The following is a 25160-nucleotide window of genomic DNA, read 5'->3' as shown; positions in this document are numbered from 1 at the left end:
AAAAGGAAAACACAGGGAACAGCTATGTTAATAATATATCGAGTAGTCAAAGATGTCCACTGTATTTTAATTCTATAATAAAGATAATTAAGGTATACATGTATTTATTTGTAAAAATACACGTATACATTATTTATCTTAATCCTAAAATTCAATTATGGCATGAATATTGAATAGTAAATTATAGACACCAGATTTGAGAAAAAAACAACACGTCACACGAAATTTTTCATAGCTACCTTTACATTTTCCGTATTGATAACAACATTTTACTGTCTAACCCACGTTTAAACAACAGAAGATAACGATTTCCTTATTCAGATAGGTTAATGTTTTGCACGCCACACAACGCGAAGCGAGTGGATGTGTTCTTCAATCGAAAGACCGCGTTGGTAAAATAATTGTGAAGTGTTATAGAATCTACATCAATACTTACTAATATTATACATAAATGCGAAAGTAACTCTGTCTGCCTGTCTGTTACTCAATCACGCCTAAACTACTGAACCAATTTTTATGAAATTTGGTATGGAGATATTTTTATACCCGAGAAAGGACATAGGCTACTTTTTATCCCGGGAAAATGACGCAATCCCGGAAATCCCACGGGAACGGGATCTATGCGGGTTTTTCTTTGAATGCGCGGGGGAAGCCGCGGGCGGAAACATAGTACTAAATATGACTAGCACATACAAACAATATATAGTTTAAAAACTATTTAGTTGTGTTTCATCCGTTTATATTATGTAGCGTTTAAAGAACGTGTACACACCGTATACAAACTATTAACACTGCCAGCTGCAGTCGCCAAAAAAACCATAAAGCTTTTATTAAAAAGTTGAACAACTATCGATCAAACTCAATTTGTACTGCAGTGTATTAATGTGCGCATTACCTTACGTTATCATATCCTATCACTTCAATAGGAATCTGTCAGCTTATACATATAAAATAATGAATATCTTTAAAAATCCGTTGTCTTTAATATCTAATTTTTAATTTCTTAATATCAAACACATTATAAAATAGGTAGTATATTAATCTAATAATCCATCAGCGGCTGTTAAGTTGTTGTTATATATTATTCTATAAGCACTCGAATATTCTTATTAATCTTTTTCAAGTTTCTGTTAAGTAAAGCACTTAACTTTCTTGTTAATAGACATTGTTAGATAAACTACAGAATAATAACTAGTAGCTAGGTTAAACCTAGTCTTGAACGTTGATGAAAGAAGATTGGTTCATGTATAAAGGTACAGACTTATGAGACTGTCGTTTTTCTCCATTTTATTCGTATACAGTATGTTGTGTGAATTAAAAAAGACTTGTGGCACTCGGGGACTGCCGCGGTAAAGCATTGCATATCATGCCTTCAAGCCACACCTCCGAATCCATCGGAGTGGGGTGCGTGAGGTTTTTTCTTTACGGAATTTATCGATTCGGTCCCCGCGCTCAAGGCCCGCGATAGAAGCTATGCAATAGCTTAAAAAAAAGTAGGAACAAATCGACTAAACAGTTTATTATATGGAGATGATGTCTGTCTATTTAACGTATGCGCTATGCCTAAAGTGACCATTTACTTATAAATTTGGTTAATTATATAAAAGAAAAAACTCTTCAATTTAAAATGGTAATAAAATTTATAAACTCGGGTAAAAAAACAGTATACAGAAGTTGAAAATTCTAAATAACATCTCTTTAACCACATTTAAGAGGAGCAGACTTGTTGAAAGTTTATAAAAACCTCAAGGATTTCTTTTTTATTTACACTTACAATTTAATTAATTAGGAAGGAAACTTAATTGAAGTTCTTCGATCAAAACGTTCAAAGCCAACAGATAATTACTGATCTATTCAGGTAGAAAACAACTTTTATTCTATATAAATTTGTTAGATTTTTTAAACACATATTATAGACTAGCTTTTCGCCCGCGGTTTCGCCCGCGTTTTCAAAGAAAAACCCGTATAGTTCCCGTTCTCGTTTTATTTTTGGGATAAAACCTACCCTATGTGCTAATCCAAGTTACCCTTTATATATGTGCTAAATTTCATTGTTATCAGTATTTGCGTGAAAGAGTAACAATCACACACATGTGAGGGTGTGTACCCTCGCAAAGTAAGGACTAGTAGCGCAGGATTATAGGTGTAAGAACAACATGTTTTAGGTTTTCTAAACCAGTAAAATCTGTCAATCGCAGTTTTTAGAAACCTTGTGTCGACTCTTGAGTGTTTTTTTTTAATATTATAATAATATCACACAGAATGATGATTCGTGTTCTTGTTCGTACTCGTATTTGATAACGTTCGTAACTTTTTCATTTCGCATACACGTATTCGGATACATAGACGTGAATGCACGTGTATTCAGCCTATAATTTTCTACAGACTAGACGTAGAAAATCTAGATAAATATTTTAACACCTCAAGTAATGTGAATGCAATTATGGTGACCTAGTTGAAATAAAATTAATGAGGAATTTATATGCAGTATAAAAACATTGAGTGGATTACAACTCTGAAAAAGTTATCAGAATTTTATGAATTATTCAAATACATTTCCAACAACTTTTATCTCGAGCTTTGTTATATCGTACAATCAATAGATCTTCGGATGTTTTACTTTTTTGCTTTACCAATGTTTGTATTGGATGTTGCGGTTGAATATTTTAAGAAGAAATTGCCTTCTGATTGGAATTCTTTATCTTTTACATTGTTTTAGCGATCGCAATGAATTAATGCGGGAGCGGGAAAGGGAACGTGAGCGTGAAAGGGGATATTTGAGCGATCATAACACAAGGTTGGTCAACATTATAATAAAATTGATTCTTATAATTCATCGTACTTTTATATTATGCAACGCTTATATAAAACGTAAGAGTTTTATACTCAGTTAAATATTATTTTTTATATTATATTCAGCTGCCACAAAATAAACTGAGAGTTCTTTTTCACTAAGCTTTTTCATGATACATTATAAATAGTTTTTTGTTCCGCATTTTATACAAGTATTTTTCTACAGGGATCGAGTGAGGGATCGCGACCAAGGATACTTGAGCGATCATCAATCAAGGTAAGTTCCTTTATAGAAAAAACTTTCCACAGATACGTCTCACTTACTTGTAATAAAAGTTATTTATAACTTATAACTATCCAAGTAATTATTTTCTGAATCAATGGTAATACAGTGAAGTGACAAAGGCCATCATAATTATTATTTATTTGTTCGTGTGTTTAATTAATTAAAAACCTTCCATCAATCTAATTCGTGCCAATCCACAGGCATTACACCTAAACTTGTGTAATTCTAAGTCTGACTTTTATTTTTATTAAAATCTCTACTATCAGATATTTGTTTTTGATGGATTTTCTTAAAACTATTTCCATCATTGTGCTTTATATAAACATGTATTGTCATTGTGTTATTTAGATATAACTTTTAACAAAAAACAGCCAATTTAAATATATATTCGCTTCTCAATCCAAAATAATCCTTGCTTCTGAAATAAGGATTAAATAATGATAACTCAATAAAAGACTTTTAAATGACATCCTTTTGACAAAGACTTGAACTTTTTATGTCGTTACCCGCGTCATTTCTCTCAAGATTGTCCTCCAGAGAATTCCACTTCGGATTTTCTTTCATATTTTACCCTTGTACATTACTCTGAAAGATAGTTAATGAAAAGGGTCAGTAAAGAGACGATATATTTATTTAATAAATAATATCTCGAAGATTTATCCGTCTTCAATTATTTGATAACGCGATTCAATTATAAAAGTAATTTCGATTATATCTCATGGTCTGTAAGAGTTATAGTTGCTTTTCTGAATTGCCTATTTTTATACGCTTGGATAATATCAGTTTTTCGGCAGTAAAAAGGAAATGGTCGTAGTTAAGTGACAAAATGATCATACTTCATAAACCTGGTAGAGTAAAGGTTAAAAGGTCACATAGAGTGATAAAATTATGATTATGGTTTATACTAACTCTATCCTGCTTCCTAATAATAGCTATTGTAAAAAAAACTTTGTTAAATTGTTTTAAGTATTTTACGCGAAAACCACTAAACAAACGGATTTTGATTATACTTCGCAGATATAGATGATTACTTATGCACCAGAATTACAGATAGGTACGCTATAGAGTTATTTGCTTTTGTCCATGGGCGTTGTCTACGGCAAAAATGTGGCATAGCTTCTTCAAGACATAATATAATTGTTGTTCTGTAAATACAAAGCATCTCCAAAATCATTTCAATATAGTATTGGTACATTTATGATTTAGCTTTTCGAGAAGCAAATCTTGTAATCGTGAATTGGAGGTAAATGTTAGTGTTTAAAAAGTAATTTAATTATCTATTACTATACATTATGTTACCTTGATCGTGAATTATTTACAAGCTTTCCTTTAGTACCTAAACGTACAAAAATTCAACTACAAATTGCTAAACGTACAAATTGGTAAAATCCACCGGGAAACTTTTTCATAGAAAAATAAATACCTAAATAAATTTCAGAAATAGGTATTGTAAGGTTAGAATTGATGCTAATTCAATTGAAAGTGAACTTATAGCTTGTTGTCATATTTTCATTATTCATCAAAATGTATATTTAAACGATTCAATTAAATACTCATAAAGCTCAAGTAATCTCACTTCATCATTAACGTCAAAACATTTTCCGGATAGAAAATTTATGTGAAAATAAATTAAAAACTCATTAATTACCGGAATACGGGTATCATCATTATTTATGAATTTAATTTAACTTTTTGGTACTTAATTGTTGTGTTATAAGCACAATAATAACAACGAACATAATTTGAATTATTTTATCTCTTTACTATTCATTCAATAGCTTCTGTTTTAATTAGACATGCAGTCAAACCCATTTTGAAAATCCGTTTAATCCCGTTGTATTAGAAAAGGATCAGTAAACAATTTAGGATTTTGTGACTGAGTAACTACAGGCGGTGTGTGCTACTTTTTTCAATTTTTTGTCGGCCCGTCGTAAAAATCTGATCCGCAATAATTAAAAAAACATATACCTATATCAATACATACCATACTTGATATAAAAAATCTTTAAATTATACTTTTTAAACATCTGAAATGAAATAAATGCTTACTACGATCGATTTCGTAACTATGGTAAAGAAATAAATTCTTGCATCCTTTTATGTGCGATATTTACCATCAATATGACTCACTTTGATCTTTCTAAATGTAGGTAGATACATTATTTTTGTACATTGTATATTATATTTTGTATTCAATTATACTTAATTTTTCACAAAGCTTACTTTACTCGCTTCGTATAATCTTATTATCTAAAATAAATCAATGATAAAATATTTTTACGTAGTAGGTACCTATACCTGTACCAGTATCATAAAACTAATGGTACATCGTTTAACAGCGGCACTATCTGGTTAAGTTGTAATAATATGTCGCTCACACGAAGCATTCGTCTTGATAAAGCGTCTCAGAGGCAATACCTGCTCATAATAGAGAAGGTATTAAAGTCGTTATAGACTCGAAAACTCGTCTACCTAGCGGGCGGAATGGTGCCGTATGTCTTGGGAATTTCGCAAATACGACCAGCTCACATTTATTTAAATACCTAAATGTTTTGACGTGGATTTAAATTATGCCAAGTTTCATATTTTAATAATTTATGAGCATGAGGAAAAGTTTTTGATAAAGTTTTAAAAGTAGGTAAACAAAGATACTTATTCAGGTCAACCAGAATAAAAACACTGTGACGTAAGCTACTAACAGCGTTTCTAGATATATTATTGTGTTGCTAAGCATCAATTTATAATGGGTAATTTTCAAACTACACAAAGTAGAAATAATGTAATATAATGTTATGACACGCAACACTTACCACAATTTCATATGTTAATCTTGCAGAAATTGCTTCACTAACCTAGCTAAATCATGTACCTATAAATTATTACGAAGCCGAAGGTATCCAATAAACTCGCAACCCCTCAACAATGTAATGAGAAATGCTCATCTTGAAATACAGCTGCGAACATGGAATAATTGCTTTGAAATAGTGCATTCCTATACATACAAATTGCACGGCAACAAAACGTTTCCACGTAAAGTTACATTGAAGGCCATATTTGTGAAGAGAGCAGTACAATATACGTAGGTAGTTCAGAGGGTACACGAGCCTCGAGTGTGCAATTGCAAAATACAGTGGAGTAGGTACTTTTTACGTATGGGATAATATCTTTTATGATATAAATTCACAATTCTTTTTGCAATTTTCTGAAAAACTGGCGTTTTTTACTGACCAACTAGCTGATCTTTTATGGCTACATCGTATAAAGGTTACTAAAAGCTTTATATACGATACAGGAAGATTTTAAGTGTACATACCTAGTATTAAAGGGAGATTTATTGTAACTATTTTTGACATTAAATATGAATGTTTTGCCGTAAGTTAAATATAATGTGTATAGTTTCGTGAGCGCGTCCCGTTGCGCGTCATGCATCGGCGAGTCGGCCCGCTCGGCGTGGTACCGGCACTCGGACGGGTGGCGCGGCGCCCAGCCGCCCGGCCCGCGCCGCTCGCCCTGGGACTCGCTGCCCAGCCTGCGCCACGAGGGAAGCCTAAACGACTCCGGATATAGAAGCAATCGCGCTGATAGCTTCGAACAACGGTAAGCGTCCAATATGTAATAAAATTTCATTTCAGTTCTCTTGTAAGTGTTTTATAAATCGACGAGTGTGTTCTACCATTTTCAGTTTATAGCTTGCTATCTAGAGGATATTGGATAGTCCACTATCATTACAGCCTATTTTTTTTGTAATAAATTGGCATGAAAATAGGTTGACCCTTCTATTTGTACGATATATTATAACCTTTTGACAAATTGACGGCAGTGAATGCGGCCAGCAAGGATTTCAACTGACAACCATCATTATAGACGCCTCAGCGATCGAGAGCTTAGCCCATTTAGTTGAAGATCATGCCCGAGGTCTAATCTCAGTAACAAGCTAAAAAAGAAATCAGACGTAGAAACGGGATTGTTGCAATTCCATAACTTGAAGAGCACGTGAAGCGGAATAATAGGTCCTCCTACGCCTAATCTCGCTTTCACATTCCCTCTTATAAATCGCATTTTTCTCTCGCAATACGTTCTAAATAGGTCTTTGAGTTAATTCATGCCTGTATTACGTTAAAAGGCACCATGTTCATTTTTAAACATATTGTACTGTCGGAAAATTCATCTCGTACCAGCATAAAAATACAGACATAAAACAAAATTGTATTAAAAAATCTTTAAAATTCTACAGCTCTAGATCTTCCTGAAAATCAATTTTGTTATGATCTGTGACGTCCGCGTTGAATTACTCATTAAACATTCATGCTATAATTATAAAAAGTAAAAGAGTTTTCAAAACGAATATGAACGTATGAAAATTATATTTCTATTCCAATATTATTATGAAGGTACTTGTAAACTTGAATTTCATTGTATTATAAGATGCGCTTCTAGGAAACGTCTAAACTTTATCAGAACCGCAAAACTATTTTCTTAATTAGCATTATGCTGATACTTTTGCTACTTTCTATTCAAAGTCTCTTCACCGTCAAATTATAATTTATACTAACTTCTGGATTATTAAATATTGTGTTATGTGTTCTTAATGATGTTATCAGCATTAGCTTTATTTAATAAGATTTTACCGAAAAGCTTATCCGGAAAAAAAATATGCATGGAAAAATTTGTCTTCTTTTTGCGCAGTGCTGTAAAAAGTTGTTCAATGAAGGATATAAAATCAAGTAAGTGCCGGAATGAGGAGCTTTGGTGGAAATAATCACCGGTTATTTGCAGCAAAGCACTGTAATAGGGACTTGAGCCATTTATAATACACTCCATTGAGTTAACGCAGTAATTTCTACTGTACTCTCTGATAAATGATGATGCAAATTACAATCGAAAAGCATGAAATTTTTATAAAACTACCTATATCATATTTCCTCATAAAGTTTTACCATATAGGTACATTATCATCAGTTACACCAATATTAAATTCTTTATTCATAGCCAACATCTACATTATAATAATATTTTACAAAAATTAAACGTAGGTAGGTATCTTAAATTCAAGAAATTCAAATAGGGGTAAACTCACTAATCGATAAACTTCTATGTGGTAAGTTATTATGAGTTGACAAATAGTCCCCCTCGGCCTCGATCTTTAATGAGAAATTAATGACAATTCCCTGGTCCTTGCTGATCCGCATGACTCGATTATTCCGAGAAACAGTCGGAATGAAATAAATTAAATTCGTTACCACACATTCACATTACCTATATCTTTAAATATGAACTTTTCCTAAGTAGCAAACACATTTGCAAATGTGGGTGGTTTTTGGGGTAGCTATTAACCAATATGAGGTCAAAACTAAAATCCAAGATGGCACCGACGAAAATTTGAAATCTTTTCGTCATGGGTGATGGGTGTCATTTTCAAGGAGTTGGAGTAGCTATTAAATAAGTATTAATCAATATGAAGTCAAATCTAAAATCCAAAATGGCGCCGACGACAATTTGACATCATTTCGTCACGGGTGTCATTTTCATGGTTTTTGGGGTAGCTATTAACCAATATGAGGTCAAAACTAAAATCCAAGATGGCGCCGACAAAAATTTTATATATTTTCTTCATGGGTGTCATTTTCATGGTTATTGGGGTAGCTATTAACGAATATGAGGTCAAAACTAAAATCCAAGATGGCGCCGACGAAAATTTTACATCTTTTCGACATGGGTGTCATTTTCATGGTTTTTGGGGTAGCTATTAACCAATATGAGGTCAAAACTAAAATCGAAGATGGCGCCGACGAAAATTTTACATCATTTCGTCACGGGTGTCATTTTCATGGTTATTGGGGTAGCTAATAGCTATTAACGAATATGAGGTCAAAACTAAAATCCAAGATGGCGCCGACGAAAATTTTACATATTTTCGTCATGGGTGTCATTTTCATGGTTTTTGGGGTATCTATTAACCAATATGAGGTCAAAACTAAAATCCAAGATGGTGTCGACGAAACTTTACATCTTTTCGGCATGGGTGTCATTTTCAAGGTTTTTGAGACAGCTATTACCAAATCCCCAATGTAACCGTCGATAATTAGGTGTATTTTTCTTACTCCTTTAAAGTAAACTTAAATAAAATAACAAAAACGTTAACAACCACAGTTTTGTAGAAAGTCTTAAAAAAAACAATTTTAAAGAACATTGAAATGCATATTTAGAAATTTAATATAAAACGCAACTCTGTGGCAATCATGTTAATATTCTGACAGATATTAGTAACTTTAAATATATTCTTTAAATATATTCGCTAAACTTTATTTAAAATAAAGTTTATCTAAAACATTTAAACGAAGAGAATAAAAAAAAAAAGAACGTGTGTGCCGAGAAAACGTGTCAGGAGTGAAACTTCTTTGGCGAGATTCATAGATACCAAAATCGCCGCCTTGCTCCATAACGCGACAGTATTACCATGACGCGATCTTGAAATTCGACGACCATCTTGGATTTTAGTTTTGACCTCATATTCGTTAATGGCTACCCCAAAAACCATGAAAATGACACCCATCACGAAAAATGTCAAATTTTCGTCAGCGCCATCTTGGATTATATCTAGTTTTGACCTCATATTCGTTAATAGCTATCCCAAAAACCATGAAAATGACACCCATGATGAAAAGATGTCAAATTTTTCGTCGGCGCCATCTTGGATTATAGTTTTGACCTCATATTCGATAATAGCTACCCCAAAAACCATGAAAATGACACCCATGACGAAAAGATGTAAAATTTTCGTCGGCGCCATCTTGGATTTCAGTTTTGACCTCATATTGGTTAATAGCTACCCCAAAAACCATGAAAATGACACCCATGACGAAAAGATGTAAAATTTTTGTCGGCGCCATCTTGGATTATAGTTTTGACCTCATATTCGTTAATAGCTACCCCAAAAACCATGAAAATGACACCCATGACGAAAAGATGTAAAATTTTCGTCGGCGCCATCTTGGATTTCAGTTTTGACCTCATATTGGTTAATAGCTACCCCAAAAACCATGAAAATGACACCCATGACGAAAAGTTGTAAAATTTTTGTCGGCGCCATCTTGGATTATAGTTTTGACCTCATATTCGTTAATAGCTACCCCAAAAACCATGAAAATGACACCCATGACGAAAAGATGTAAAATTTTCGTCGGCGCCATCTTGGATTTCAGTTTTGACCTCATATTCGGTAATAGCTACCCCAAAAACTGTGAAAATGACACCCATCACGAAAAAAAGCCAAATTTTCATCGACGCCATCTTGAATTGTTTTACCACACCAATCTATTCAACAACCCATAAAAAAGAGGATCTCAGGCAAGGTAATTTTAAAAACATAATTTTAAATTACAAATAATTGGAATATGAAACTTATACAGTTTACTCATAAAAAGTATCAAATATTTCAAATCACGAAAAAGACAGTGCACGCACAATAATCTTTTTTATTTCGTTTTTATTTTTGGCACGAGGAGCGATACACCCGTCCTTCCAAGAGCGCTTCTGAGCGCGGTCTGACGAACCGCGAGAACAAAATGTATGAAGAAATCGACAAGTATTTTTAATTTAGCTCATTATTGAAATAAAATTTTGATTTAGATTCATAAAAATTACACCATATATAAAGGACTATATATCCCTCAATAAGATATAGTTAAGAAGATAGATTAGGCTCTTAATTTTCCTAAAATGGTACCGGTTTAGACCCCATTTTTTTTGCATTTTATGCGTTTATTGTGATGGAAAAAACGTATTTCAGCGACAATTTTGTATGACGTCGTACAATTTTTATAAGATGAACGTAGAGCTGAATATATTATCTTTAAATTAAGATATTACTATGTTCTCACGTGTAATTGCTTTAAGTTAAAATGGTACCGAAAAACAGCGTGTTTTTGTAAAAATACGTTATAGCGTCCTTAATAGGCAGCTATTAGTTTAGGAATACTGACGAAGTAGGATAAAAAATAAAAAATAAAATAATTATTTTCTTTGAAGTAAATCCACATTCATATCGTACTTTATATCCTCTGTTCGGTCATAGCTTTTATAGCCACAGTCCACGTAGTCTACTAGATGATTAATAAATATTGATAGATATTACATGTCTTTCTTTTCCGGTTCTACTAGGCAGTTTAGTATTAGATCAGGAGTGTAGATGGTAAAACCAAGTCGTTGTTGCAGCGGTGTATTCGATCGCCAAGACAGCATCCGCTCAGAGTACACGAGCGACCGGGAGTCCACGCGGTACGGCATCGTGCAGCAAGCTTCCATCGATAGCACGGATTCCAGGATATGCTATTTGACTTCTAGTGAGGTAAGTGAAAGATAGATAATGAATTTCCTTTAGGTATTGCAGTGTACGGACTTATCTGATGTGTAGAGGTATCGGCAACTCTTACCTTGAATCGGGAATGTATTGAGATGTTAAAATACCATATGTTTTTCGTATTGGTAAGAAAAAGCAGGTGACAAAGTAAAAATTCTGAATGCGAATTTAATATACAGTGAAACCTGGTTAAGTGAGATATCAAGGGACCTGCAATGTCGTTTCACTTATAGAGGTATTCCACTTACCCAGTGTCTCAGATATACAGGTATAAATAAATATCTGTCTCATTTACAGAGGGTTCCATTAGTAGAGGTGAGAATACAGGTTATATCAATTATACATTTAAAAAAACATCTGTATGATAGTAAAGCGAAACTAAAACTGAAGGTTTTAACTAAAACTAAAAGCTCAAAATTTGTACTTACGTACTTGGTATTACGGGTGGAATTTGTGGATAGAATAAGAATGAGAAACAAACAATGTTATCTCAGTTACAGAGGTTTATGCATATAAAATTTACTCGCTATCTCAGTTATAGAGGTAACTATGACGATAAATCGAAAGAACAAATCCCAGATATAGAGTTTACCTCGTCCCACTAACAGAGGTAATTCAGTGCCAAAGTGTTGGGACCTCAGCATGAGTTCCAGTTATGGAGGTTTCTCACTTATCCAGGTCCCAATTAACCAAGTTTCACTGTATTGTCAATCTAGGTCACTACAACTGAAACAGAACAAATAAGAAAATAATCATTCAAAATTAATTTCATTTTTTATGTAAAGTAATGGATTCGTTAAAGTTTGCGTTACTTAAAAATTCGTTACTTTACTCAGATAAACCAAGAACAGTCTGAACACTTTAAAAGTTAGACAAAATTGAAATGCTACCTTCTTCTTGTAATATTAATAAAAAGATAAAATGAGATGTTTACGGCTGTTGACAAAAATAAATTAAACGATACACATATAGTAACTTTATGTAATACTAGATTTCCGCCCGCGGCTTCGCCCGCGTTTGCAAAGGAAAACCCGCATAGTTCCCGTTCCCGTGGGATTTCCGGGATAAAAACTATCCTATGTGTTAATCCAAGTTACCCTCTATATGTGTGCTAAATTTCATTGTAATCGGTTCAGTAGTTTTTACGTGAAAGAGTAACAAACATCCATACATCCATACTTACAAACTTTCGCCTTTATAATATATATTAAGATGTATATGTATTGGTAATATATATAGCACCGTCTGATAAGCATTAGGCTGTAGGCTATTAAACTCTTTGATGTGCTCTGAAGCGGCTAACATCATCAATGTTAGCTATATTGTGTGTATCCATATGAAGCTATCGTTAACGCATCATTGGAATTGTTAATAGTCATTCCTGATTATTTTGATATTAATTATACATCTATTAATACCATAAAGAGAAAACACTTTATTGTTTACTAGCTTTTCGCCGGCGGCTCCGCCCGCGGTTTCAAAGAAAAACTCGCATAGTTCCCGTTCCCGTGGAATTTCCGGGATAAAACCTATCCTATATTACTCGTGGATAATGTAGCTTTTGAATGGTGAAAGAATTTTTAAAATCGGTCCAGTAGTTTATGAGCCCATTCATTACAATCAAACAAACAAACAAACAAAGTTTTCCTCTTTAGTGTAGATAAAGGATAAACTATAACTAGATCACTAACGAGATTATAAAGATTATTTCACCCTTAGAAAGCGACATATTTCTAAATATACGTTTATAAGGATATTTTTCTTTTGTTTTTATCCCGGATCATCCGATCCTGACTGAGCTGGCGCGAGGGGATGTCTAACAATTCATAATTTCATTTTTATAATATAATAATTATTCTACAGAGGTATGCAAAACGCATTAAGTTGGATTAAAAATATAATATGATTTCGTATTTGTGGATCAAAACAGCTGTATAAAATATTGCTTTAAAATCAAAACCAATTATAAAATATTTATAACAAAAAAATAATGTAATGAGAACAAAGCTTTTATTATTTGAATGTATTTTGTGCCTCGTAATTACTTATAGCAATCTGATCTAAATTATATCTGAAATTCAAAACAGCCTTTCAAAATAATAAAGCCAATTTGTCAGCGAGTTGATAAAAATAAAAACGAACAATATCGGAATTACTGCTTGGGATCAAGTACAGTTAAATTACGTAGTGTATTACTTACTAGATAAATAGTATTTAATTCTATCTATAATCAGTTCTGTATTATGGTTTAATAACTTAACAAACAGCACGTTGGTTAGAAGCCTTACAACTCATCTTATCAAGTTTCACATTACATTATAACGCTGGAAATTCCCCAATAATATACCTCTAACATCAATATGTTATCAAAGAAAATTTCACATAAAACAGAATATAGTTTTTTAATATTTTAATAACGTAGTTATATGTTTCGTTCATGCATTATTAAAATAATATGTTAACTTGTCACAAAAGAGTTTATGTCGAATAATAATATTTTGTTAGTTAAATGATGAATAAAAGGCAATTGTCTGTTAATTAATGTTTTTATTCTATGAAATTGATACTCGAAATGAAAAACTTGAGTATGAAATTGATGATTGAACTTGTCATTAATTTTTATTTCTGTCATTACTTTAAATAAATTCAAAAGTAAATGTAAACCCACAGAACAGTAAATGTTCTTACTGTTCTGTGTGTAAACCAGTATTTGTGTTAAAATAATATTGTTCCCTTTTTTCAATTCATGAAGAAAAATTTTTTGTTTGTATTATTATTTATAAATGCGATTTAAAAGGCATGAAAAAGCTTTTACTAACAAGCTATGATTGAAGTATAAGATATAAACATAGGGTGAATGTTGCACCTTTTATTATGCACTATTTGGAGCAAGCATAGAAATGTAGCGGATGGGTATAGCGTATAGCGTATAGAATAGGAGCGGATTGTCTGGGAACGGTCGTGCGAGGTCGGCGCTCGTCGCCAGGGCCTGCGCAATGAGCAACGCTCGCCGCTGCGCTGAAACTCACCAATCGTATCCTGAACGTGGCATAAAAATATTATTTGAGGTTATATTTCTAATTTCCTGTGACACGAGAAACAAACAAACCGTGGATTCCGAACTCTCACACGAACCCCTAATTAGACGTGTCGAATGTCGCGAAGGAGAACATTGAATCGAAAGTTGAGACGTTTTGTTTGTGTAAATACAAAGCTATTACTGTCAAGTGCACGGACAAAGAAGACCCCGACGGAGGCGATACGTTACGAATGTTCATAGTAAATTCGTTAATTAATGTTAATTTTTATCATGGTTGTTATACACATAAATTATAGACTGTTTAGCCAGTTAAATGTTAGTGTTGTTGTACAACATATCTCCCGATTGTGCGTCGAGTCAATTGTAGAGGCCTAGACTGGATATAAATACATCGTTTTCAATTAACGTAGTGTTCTATTTCTTATATAAAGTATTAAAGTAGAGTTCCTGCTTCTGTGTTGCTTAATCCACCTGTGATAAGAACTTAATTGTTAAGTGTAATATTCTATTAAAGATAATAATTTCTCATACTGCCAGGCTCTGTTAAATAATTCTAAATAGTAAAAAATCGTTAATGGAATTGAATTCTTTATTAGAGTATAATTTCAATATCGTTGTTGTGGTTTACTTAGTAATATAATATCATAGTACAATGAACAGTTTAAATATTAAAAAAATTAAGTTACCAAAATGTTAATTTGGTAACTGGATGGGGGCCATCAAATCGAAGAGCGCTGTTTTTATTCAGGTAATTTAGTACAAACTATATTTTGAAATAGAAATGTTACTACATACATATTTGTATCTGTTGTGTTAAGCATAGTTAACTGTCCTCTTTTCTCCTTTCCTGTGCGCGTATAGCCTTGAAAACGTTAGAAATAGTAGAGCAACAAATTAGCATGTATGATTTACGTTTGCGAATATCATTTATAGCATATTATAACAATTACAAATTCGTTTGATTTAATGCTTTAATACTAATGACCTTAACATTAGATTGTTATTGGTCTAGTGAAGTAAGCAGTTGAATATGATACACATTAAACACTTTTGCATCAAACATACAACAAACAACACAAACTTCTCATATAACAAACAATTCATTAATAATAATTCCTTTCGTGTATGTAGAGTAGAAGTAAATATAGAATCATTTGCAAAACCAAACATGACATTGTAAAATTATATTATGCTTTCTGTTTCCGTTATTTATTTATTTTAATTATTATAGTTAAGTTAAATAATTTTTATAATGTTTAAAAAGTCTTTCACTAAACGTAAACCTGCGTTGGAATATAAATAAAGATCATCAAAATATTCATCAGATTTTTCCCCCATGCAATGCAGAAACAAATTATAATTTTTAATAAAACAGAATAATATAATACTTAGACATTAACAAAATGACGTTTATAAGTAGAACTCGTTACTCGTTGAATCAAAAAATGCTTTATGCGGCTCATAATTTCATTTAAAATGCAACTACAAAGTTCATTGAGAATAATACAAAAGCATAAGGCTCGTGACAAGATCTACTGAAACATGATAAAATAATCTCACAAAAGAAGTCACTTCGTTCGACACCCCATTATTCAATCTTAATAGATTCTAGAGAGCCAATGTTTATTCTCAACCACGACCGCAACCCCGTCTGCCTTACGGGCACTGCAAATTGTGTCAGGGTCGACTTCCTATTGATCTCGGTTCTTTCACTCTGACACTCGACCCTTCCTGTAAATTCTGTAGTTCTATAGTTAAAAATACACACCTTTATAACATTGTTTCGCCTCACTTCAATTTTATTTTACTGGTATTTGTGTGCATTCAAACAAAACTCGATCGTCAAGGTTGTTCGTTAAGCAAAACATACATTTAAATAACATATAAACTGAATTTACTGAAGTAACTAACAAGGAAATAGATAACAAGTTGTTTTCAAAAGCACATTTAATCGAAGTTAGGAAGCAATAATATATATTATCAATAGAGTGACTAAATTACGTCGCAAATTGACAGCTTACTTGGGTAGTTGGATCCTGGAGCGGTATCCCATTTACCCTATCCTCATTACCACGTGTCAAAAATTAATGAAGGCCTGTCGCACCAGTCACTTCGTTTTAACACTTTGAAATATGAATACTTATTCAGTATAATAATACATTATCCAAAAATAAATTCATATTTCTCCAATAGGTAACACGTTTTTTGTACGGAGACCCTTTTACGAAACGAGGTTGAAGAGACCTCAGTCTGTCAACCTCCACATTTTAGCGATTTCATTAATTATTCTAACACGGGAATATTTTTTCGCTCTGACTTATTGTGTGTTACATACAATTCTAAAAACCTTTCATATACCTTTCGGTCTTAATAATACGTAAGGTACTACTTTTTATAATATACTAGCTTTTCACCCGCGTCTTCGCCCGGGTTTTCAAAGGAAAACCCGCATTGTTCCCGTTCCCGAGGGATTTCCGGGATAAAACCTATCCTGTGTGTTAATCCAAGTTATCCTCTATATGTGTGCTAAATTTCATAATAATCAGTTTAGTATAGTTTATGCGTGAAAACCATACATACATACATACAAACCTTTCCTCTTTATAATATTATTATAGATATAGATGAATAACATTTTTTGATATCGTCAATTATTGACTTATAATAGTTAATTATTTACAAAACAAAACTAACTTCTGAATCTATTACTCTTTTATTGACCGATGAAAAACACTTTTTGTTTGCACTAAGTGATGTACCGAATGTAAAATATGTGACCTACCGAAAGAATATCATATAAGAATAAGGAAACCTTTTTTATAATATACTAGCGGTCCGCCCCGGCTTCGCCCGTGGTACATATTTTCGTTTTCTCTACATAAGAACCATCCTCGTACTTCAAGGAATATAATAAAAAAAGAATTATCGAAATCGGTTCAGCCGTTCTCGAGTTATGGAATTACAACGAAAAGTGGCATTGATTTTTATATATTAGATATTTCAATAAAATTATACTTAGGATCGTAGTATAAAATTTATTACGAGTATTTCAGCTCATCCCCAACAAGCATTTTAAATAATCTAAATATATTAATCTTATAAAAGACTTCTTGTCTTTTTTGCTTCATCAAATGGAACACCAAAAATGAATGTTACGTTTGATAGTGAGCTCGATGATGCTTTTAAAGTTATTTGATTAGTATCCTTACGATCAACATCTTTTATCTTATCCATGGATCTAGGCCATCTCACCTCCGCCGCACAGACAAAGAGGTGGTGCGCTAAAAAACTTAACTTATTTAAATAAAATGTTTCAGAAAAATAACATTCAAAACGACAACAGTATTTTAATGAAGGTTGATGTGAGGTTAGATAAACATTTCTGATAATTTACTATTTCCTTCTAATGGATGCCTTACGGTTAAATAAAGTTGTCTGCGCTGTTTAAGTAAAAGCTTTTAGAAATATAAGGCGTTGTTTACTTCCCAACCGTTATTAGCAGGCTCGGACTATGTCGAGGTTTCTATTTCTCTTACAAAAATGTAAACATGGATTACTTTAAAAGCTCATCCTGATGAAAGTAATAATATAAGGTTTCTCGTAATCATTCAATAAAACATTTAAACGTTTCACCGTTATCCATTTGAAAACAATGTTTTAAATAAGTACAAATATAATAAATATTATGTAACGAATACATATATTTTTAAAATTTCCGTATTGTAGTATTATTACGTTTTATACAAACTATAGCATTTACTTTAGCTGTAACCTCTTTTCTGTTCGCGGTCGGAAGTAAAGTCCCTATTGTTACTACGTATAATAGCTGGCGGGACTTATATATTTTTTGTTAAAACAACTCAGCTACTTTTTCATAAATAAGAAAACGTCAGATAATAAGTCTGTTTGAAACATTAAATGTTTGAGTAAAATTAAAGAAATCATCATTCAGAATATTTATTGGAGTCTCTTTTTATGTATAATATTTATCTTATGGAAAATGAATAGGTAATACAATATATTTATCTGCATATTTGGAGTTTTCACTTTATGCCTGTGAAAAATATTAACTCCGTCACGTAGATCTGTTTCCGATGCCTTTTAACACAGATTGCAATGGAATAGTGCCGATCGTGACGTTGTTACTCTGAACAGAGCTGACAGAAGCAGTAATGCTGGTGACATTCTCACAGATGTCGCGTCGCATCTCCATTTGTGCAGCGAGCACAAGGGGAGTGTGAGAGGGACCTATAAAGCCTCACGCCTGCGCTTAACTACCAGCTCTATATTCACATATAACATGCTTTCATTTCATTTGCTCTACCAATTATATGTGGCATAATTGTTAGACGAGACAAGTGTCAACGTATATTTCATTAATTACATTTGCAGAGTGCAAAAAATAAGCAACGTTATTACGATTCAATACGTATGTGGATGAAATGGTTTACTTAATGATACTTATACAGAGATAATACCTACACAAGTAATAGAGAAAATAATTTTCGAATATGTTTCTTTTATAAATTCTATTTGGACAATATAATTTAAGATTAAAATACGATATCAGTATATGAAAATATTTGTGCAAAAATGAAAATATCGAGGATAAGAAAATCATACTCCAAAAATTTACACATTAACATCAATCAATATTACCCAAGCGTTATCCAAGAATTTCGTACCGAATAGGTTTTGTAATTTGCAAAGTACATTGACCCGGAGACCACTTACAAAATCTAAACGCATTTCCCTTACTGGTATTTTCTTTTCAAACGCAGGCTGCGAATATTTTCCGCGTGAAACAGCTCACTTCACGAAAGAGGGGTTTGCGCCATTACGTCTGTGCCATAATTAAATAAAGTATTTGGATCAAAACATGTTTTGCATTTTAAGTTTCTAAGTTATCCATTTTATTATTTAACATGACAACAGTTCATATATTTTGATATCCTATCCTATCGTTATATGTAATTGTTATTGGAATTTAAAAATAAATTTTTATTTTTTAACATTTTATTAAAATAAATAAGATAAATGTGTAAAATTAATATCTTATCTTCTTCACGTTAGGAAGACATTCCTTCACAGAAAAAAAAGTACATGTAAAACATAAAACTAACATTAATAAAGAATCCAAACCTTTTATTGGTACAATAAAGTGAAAAGTTGAAAGGAGATGAATATCAAGAGCAAATACGTAATGTTTGCGTAAGATTTATTTTCAATATCTATTATCTGTTATTTTCGTTTCGTTTTCAATTAAGTAATATAAAATGTTTATTTCATGTTTTGCCTTCAGGTAGAATTTAGATGATCCAAACTTTTTTCTATGTTTCTATGTACAACGCAAAGTACTTTTTTATTCTTATATTGTCATGTACAGGAATGATTTCATGTCGCTGCTATCAAATCCATCAATAAAGATACCAATTAAATCGAAATGTGAGATTGGGTAGGGTAGAGTAGAGGTAGTATAGAGTCCGAGGCGCATAAATACTGGTACAGAGGCGCCATGGCGCCGCCCGCCCTCTGTCGCGCTTGCTCCAAATCGGACGATCGTTTCTCTCCGAGAAGTAACGATGTTTGACGATTACGGCCACCCTCCGCGACGCGTGCCGGATCCAGTCGCAGTGAGAACCGCTTGGGCGTTGGAGCAATTCTGTGTTACCGGTGCTCGATTATGTAACTCATAAAGTTATTTATTTATGAACTGAAAAAACATTCGACCGCGGCTTTAACTTATACCGATGTCTATTATAATTGATACTATGGATTGGGCTTTATCGTAGTACATGTGCTAAAGTGATGTGTACCTACGCCTTTACTCGCGGTGATAGACGTCATCTGAACAGGTTTATCGTTTCATCAAAAATTGTTTTAATCATTCATAACTGCCCGCTTATCAAAAGACAAGGGATAATCGAGTTGAGTTATTAGTACAATTATTTTATGATTTAAATCTGGTTTTATATTTGAAAAACACGTCGATAAATTCAATTCACTAAAATTAAGGAAAGCAAATACATTGTACACTCATTTGACATTGTCCATGGCTATTCCCTTATATTTATCTGGAGAACAAATATAACTAAAACCAATGGATATTTGGCGCAATGCAGGACGCTACCTTCTATTTAAATATCTACAAAGTTGATAAACATTTTTCTTATTGCTTGCTCGTTTAATTATTTCATTTATAAATAGGTTATACCTACTCGTTTAATATAATTGGAATTGTAAAACAATAAAACAAGTACCCATTATTTTTATTAATTGTTAATGTAAAATAAGAGATAGGTAAAGAGATGCGGACTGTAACGTTTTCTATTAAACCAATGATACGAGCCTAAATATACAAAGACAGAATTAATGATCAAATTGCTAAATAAGTTGTACTTCTTTTTGAAAACAAATAAAATAATAATTTGGTTAGATATAATTACATTGTAAAAAAAACTGTATAAAAATGGGGATGTCTTTTATTTATATACAGTTTATTTATTAAATAATATTTACTGATTTAAATTCAAAATTCGTAAATGAAGATAACTTATAAGTGAATTACTATGCAATTATAAGCCGATAAATTATACTCTCTTCAAAACGTTTATCTTTTAAGGTAAATTGGATCTAGAATGTTATCATATATACGTATTTTTAAATTAAGATTAAGCGATATCTATAAATTATTAAAAAAGGTCTACCACCTCTTGCACCCAAAAAATATCGTTTTACAAGTTAAAAAAGTTCACATTGTAGAAATTAATAGATATTTAAAAACAAGAATTTTGTAAAATTGTTCCATTAGATATTTATTAAAGTGTTTCGAATTATTAAATTGTTTTCAACTTTCTATCAGAAGTATAAGTAGAAGCAATATAATTTTTAGAATTAGAAATAGTAGGAGACTTCGAAGTTCTATTAAAAAGCTTATGAAGTAAATTCGAGATATATTTTTAGTTATCATGCTATCCGCTGCGCCAACTTGATGAGTCCAAATGTGATGACACTACCACGATGCGGCCCAACTCACCCCTCAGGGATTTACTAGCTCTTAGCGTAATTAAAATGTAAAAAATATAAATTCATAAATTTAATGATCCTCCGTAACAACAGCAAACCTTTTTCACTTAGTCTTTCATCATTTAAATACTTACAAAAAAAATAATTCTATTTAATTTAAAGATACACTAAAAAAATTTTGGATCTTGCACCCAAAACTAAAATTTTATTTGAACCTGGATTTCGTTCCATTTAATGTGATTTTATTTTATTATTTTGATATAGGTACATTAAATTTTGTCATTCCCCCCTTGTTTGTCTAGAAAGCTTCATTAGCGCTCCACTTATATTTGTAATACTATGTAATACGTAAAAAAAATATATGTATATTATATAAAACACAAATAGCAGAAATCCACTGACATCAACTGACATTATGAAATATTTTAACGCAATGTGTCTACCCTCTGACGCTTACGAGCAGCAATATACATCATGATAACTCGTAAAAATAAAAAATAGTTTCTCATTTCTAAAAGGACATGCTATTTAACCCATAAAAATAACGGATATAAGAAAATTGTTACATATGGAGTGATCTTTGGAAAGATAAGGATAACATTTAATTAATATTGGTTGTTATTTTCATAATAATTCATAATATGAATGCGGTTATAATGAACATCGAAGAGATTAAAATAATTTATCGTTTTTCAATATGGACAATTACATTATACTAAACATACTCCTTTTCGTATGTACTAATAACTCAACTTTTAATAATATAATTAAAGGGTAAATTGTATTAATTGAAGAACATTCCTAAAACCAAGAATAAGTAAAAACGTGAAAATGACTTAAACTAAGTTTTTATTTCTCAAATAAAATGGATACGATGAACATAATATAAAGTTGAGTTGAAGAAAGGGGAAGCATAACAAAAGAGAAGGAAGGAGTCGTAATGAGGTGACGCTCGCGACCCGGCCGCTGACGCCGCACCTCGCCAATGATGGTGGAGACGCACCGCGCGCCGCCGCCTCGATGTGTGCGTGCGCCGGAGCACCGCGGCAAGCCCACGTCGGCCTCCGCACCGGCTTCCCTCTCCGGGAGCGGTACCGTGATGCACTTACGTCGCCGACGCCACAAGACTGTGCATTTTGGTGAAAACCTTCTTATGCAAGTATGCGCCGATCGGGCTCACTTGGCGGCTTTGGGAGCGAGAATACCAGATATATCGTTTTGCCACAAAGCTCATACGGGACTAGAGAAGGGTGACGCGCGCTTTTGCTGTGTCGCCCATCATTGCTGTTTAGCTTCAGGTACATTAGCAGCTCTCACTTCAAACGGTCGTCCAAAACCACGCAGGGAAAGAAGCGGGGATTCACACTCGAGTGGTGGGGAAACCGGAGAAAAGGGAGAAGGCGGCAGCGAATCGGCTGCGAAAGAAACTAAACGCAAATTAAAGCATCATCATCACCACCATCACCATCATCATCATCACAAAACCCACACGTGCCCTTATCACGACGTAGCCCCGCCTCCTGAAGATGAGCCAGAAGAAAAAGCTATTGTGCCGAAAAAAACTGTATCTCCATACCTTTATATTCCAAGTAAATTAGAACCGAACGTGCAACAGTTATTTAGTTTTATTGAAAGCGTATTGAGTGCATGGGCTGCCGAGGAAGGACTCACAAGTACCGGAGAATATTCAGAGCCCGATGAGCGAATAGTTCGTCGACGGAAACTGAATAAATACAAAAAACGTACAGATGTCCTGAATATTCGGCGTATTGTATACGAAGTTTCAATACTACAGGGCGCAAAATTACTAGGCAATGTCCGCTTTAGACATTATCACTGGAAGGGTACTGCACAAACATGCAATGAAACTTTTTTGACAAAGGTAAGGACCTCAATTTGAATATTTAACGCATGAAAATAATTTATTACACTCGTATTACTAAAGCAACTACACGTATAGACCTACGAATATTACTTCTACGAAGAGCTACGATATTCGTAGATATCGTAGCTCGCTTTTGTTGGATCACAACAAATAGTTAACTATAAGTATGCTTTCAATTTATGTGATTGTTTACTATTAGAAACATTTAGGATATTATGCTCTGGACCTACTACTACTGCCTATAACTTTAATACTATCGGGATATTGGATTACGAACACCTGAATCGTTTATACACTCAACAATGCAAATATTGTAACAATCGTAGAATAACCTATATACGATACCGCAATATTCATATTATTTGCACAAATATATGCTAAAAACTGCGAAAAATATATATTAATAAATGGAACCTGTTGTATTCTTGTATACACCACGCTTTTACCATTTCAAACGGAAACTATCTAAACAATTGAACATTTCCATTGTTGGAACAACTACTGGTTTGAGGTTTTCTGTTGCGTTTATTTTTGCAGCTAAACATAAATCATGATAAATCTATGAATATAGCGAACGGTGACCTTATTCTAGGTTTCACCGTGAGAAGCTGCAATTTCCCTTTTTACTAATGAGGCCTTTTATATTTCCACTCTGTGGCAATGCAGAAGTGTCTCAATTTGCATTAAATGACTATTCTTCGAGAACAAATTCACGTTTAGCATTAATCTTTTAGGATAGTTTCAGTTTTTAATATTTGTGACTATTAAGTGCAATAACTGCACTGCAGCAACGAAGCTTAGCAGCTTGGTTTAATTGTTCACATTTGCTACATTTAAGTAACATAAGAATTTTGTCAAAAATTGTATTATGTTGCTAGGGACGAGTTCAAGCTCTACTAAAAGATAAAATATATAATATACATTTTTAACGCTCGAACGCTTTCGTCACCTGCTGAATGCAATGATTAATATGTTTCTTAAATTTAATAATTGGTTCCGGATTCAATCATTAATTAATGCTATTGCCGTTGACTAATACAACGAAACTCGGCTTAACTTACATTATTTATTTTATTCGTACGTTTCTAAAGTCAGGTTTAGATATTCGACTAGAATATTATGTTAAGTCAAAGTTTCGAAACTACCTCTTGTGGAACGAGTGAAGTATAAATAAGTATACCATTATGTAGTTGTGGTTATAACTTACCGAGACTTTGAGATGCCGAGCGGCGATTAATTTAAACTAAATTTAATACCTCTTTGCACTGTTCTTCTTTTTAAAGTTTAATAAGATTTAAATTGCTATATAATCAATACGATAAGGTAACTAAGCACTTTACTAAAGCGGATTACAATTCCATTGTTTAAATGAATGTGTTACATCGTTATCATTAAACAATACATAATTGTACTTTTTCTGCCTTGTTGTGTTTAATGTTCATTATTGTTTTGAGAATTTTTCTTCACTTTTTTTGTATGGCCGCTATGTTCTGTCCCATATTCATTCTTTTGTGCTATCACGGAGACTATGCTCCATTACATATCAAATTTTATTATATGTTGTACATATTTTTAAGAGAAAAGAGGCAAGAGCGCCGGTGGCGGCGTCAAGGGCCATCGAGCCGAGTGCACGCTGCCGTGGCCCGCATGCGCTTCAAAGCAATATGTTCTTGTTATTTTAATGATAATTTATTGCTTTTGAAAGTTCTAAAGATAATCTTATTTAATCAATAATGGAAAGAAGTTCATCGCGTAATTTATTATATCGTAA

At 32.8% G+C, this 25160-nt stretch overlaps 1 protein-coding gene across 4 annotated transcripts in view; it reads left to right on the top strand.

Annotated features, from left to right (window-relative positions):
- The window catches only part of LOC123692206, an 87113-nt gene that overhangs the window by 25920 nt on the left and 36033 nt on the right, over positions 1–25160 (top strand). For 2 of the 4 annotated variants that reach the window (XM_045636904.1, XM_045636903.1), the window contains 4 exons: positions 2720–2797; positions 3020–3070; positions 6476–6676; positions 11294–11426. In XM_045636904.1, the coding sequence (XP_045492860.1) occupies positions 2720–2797; positions 3020–3070; positions 6476–6676; positions 11294–11426 (463 nt within the window). Of the gene's footprint in view, positions 1–2719; positions 2798–3019; positions 3071–6475; positions 6677–11293; positions 11427–20125; positions 20334–22277; positions 23387–25160 lie in introns of those variants that run through there. The other 2 variants (XM_045636907.1, XM_045636906.1) reach the window with 1 other exon arrangement.

This window comes from Colias croceus, chromosome 6, assembly GCF_905220415.1.
Source record: "Colias croceus chromosome 6, ilColCroc2.1".
Lineage (NCBI taxonomy): Eukaryota > Metazoa > Arthropoda > Insecta > Lepidoptera > Pieridae > Colias > Colias croceus.
This window is presented reverse-complemented; position numbering and strand designations above follow the sequence as displayed.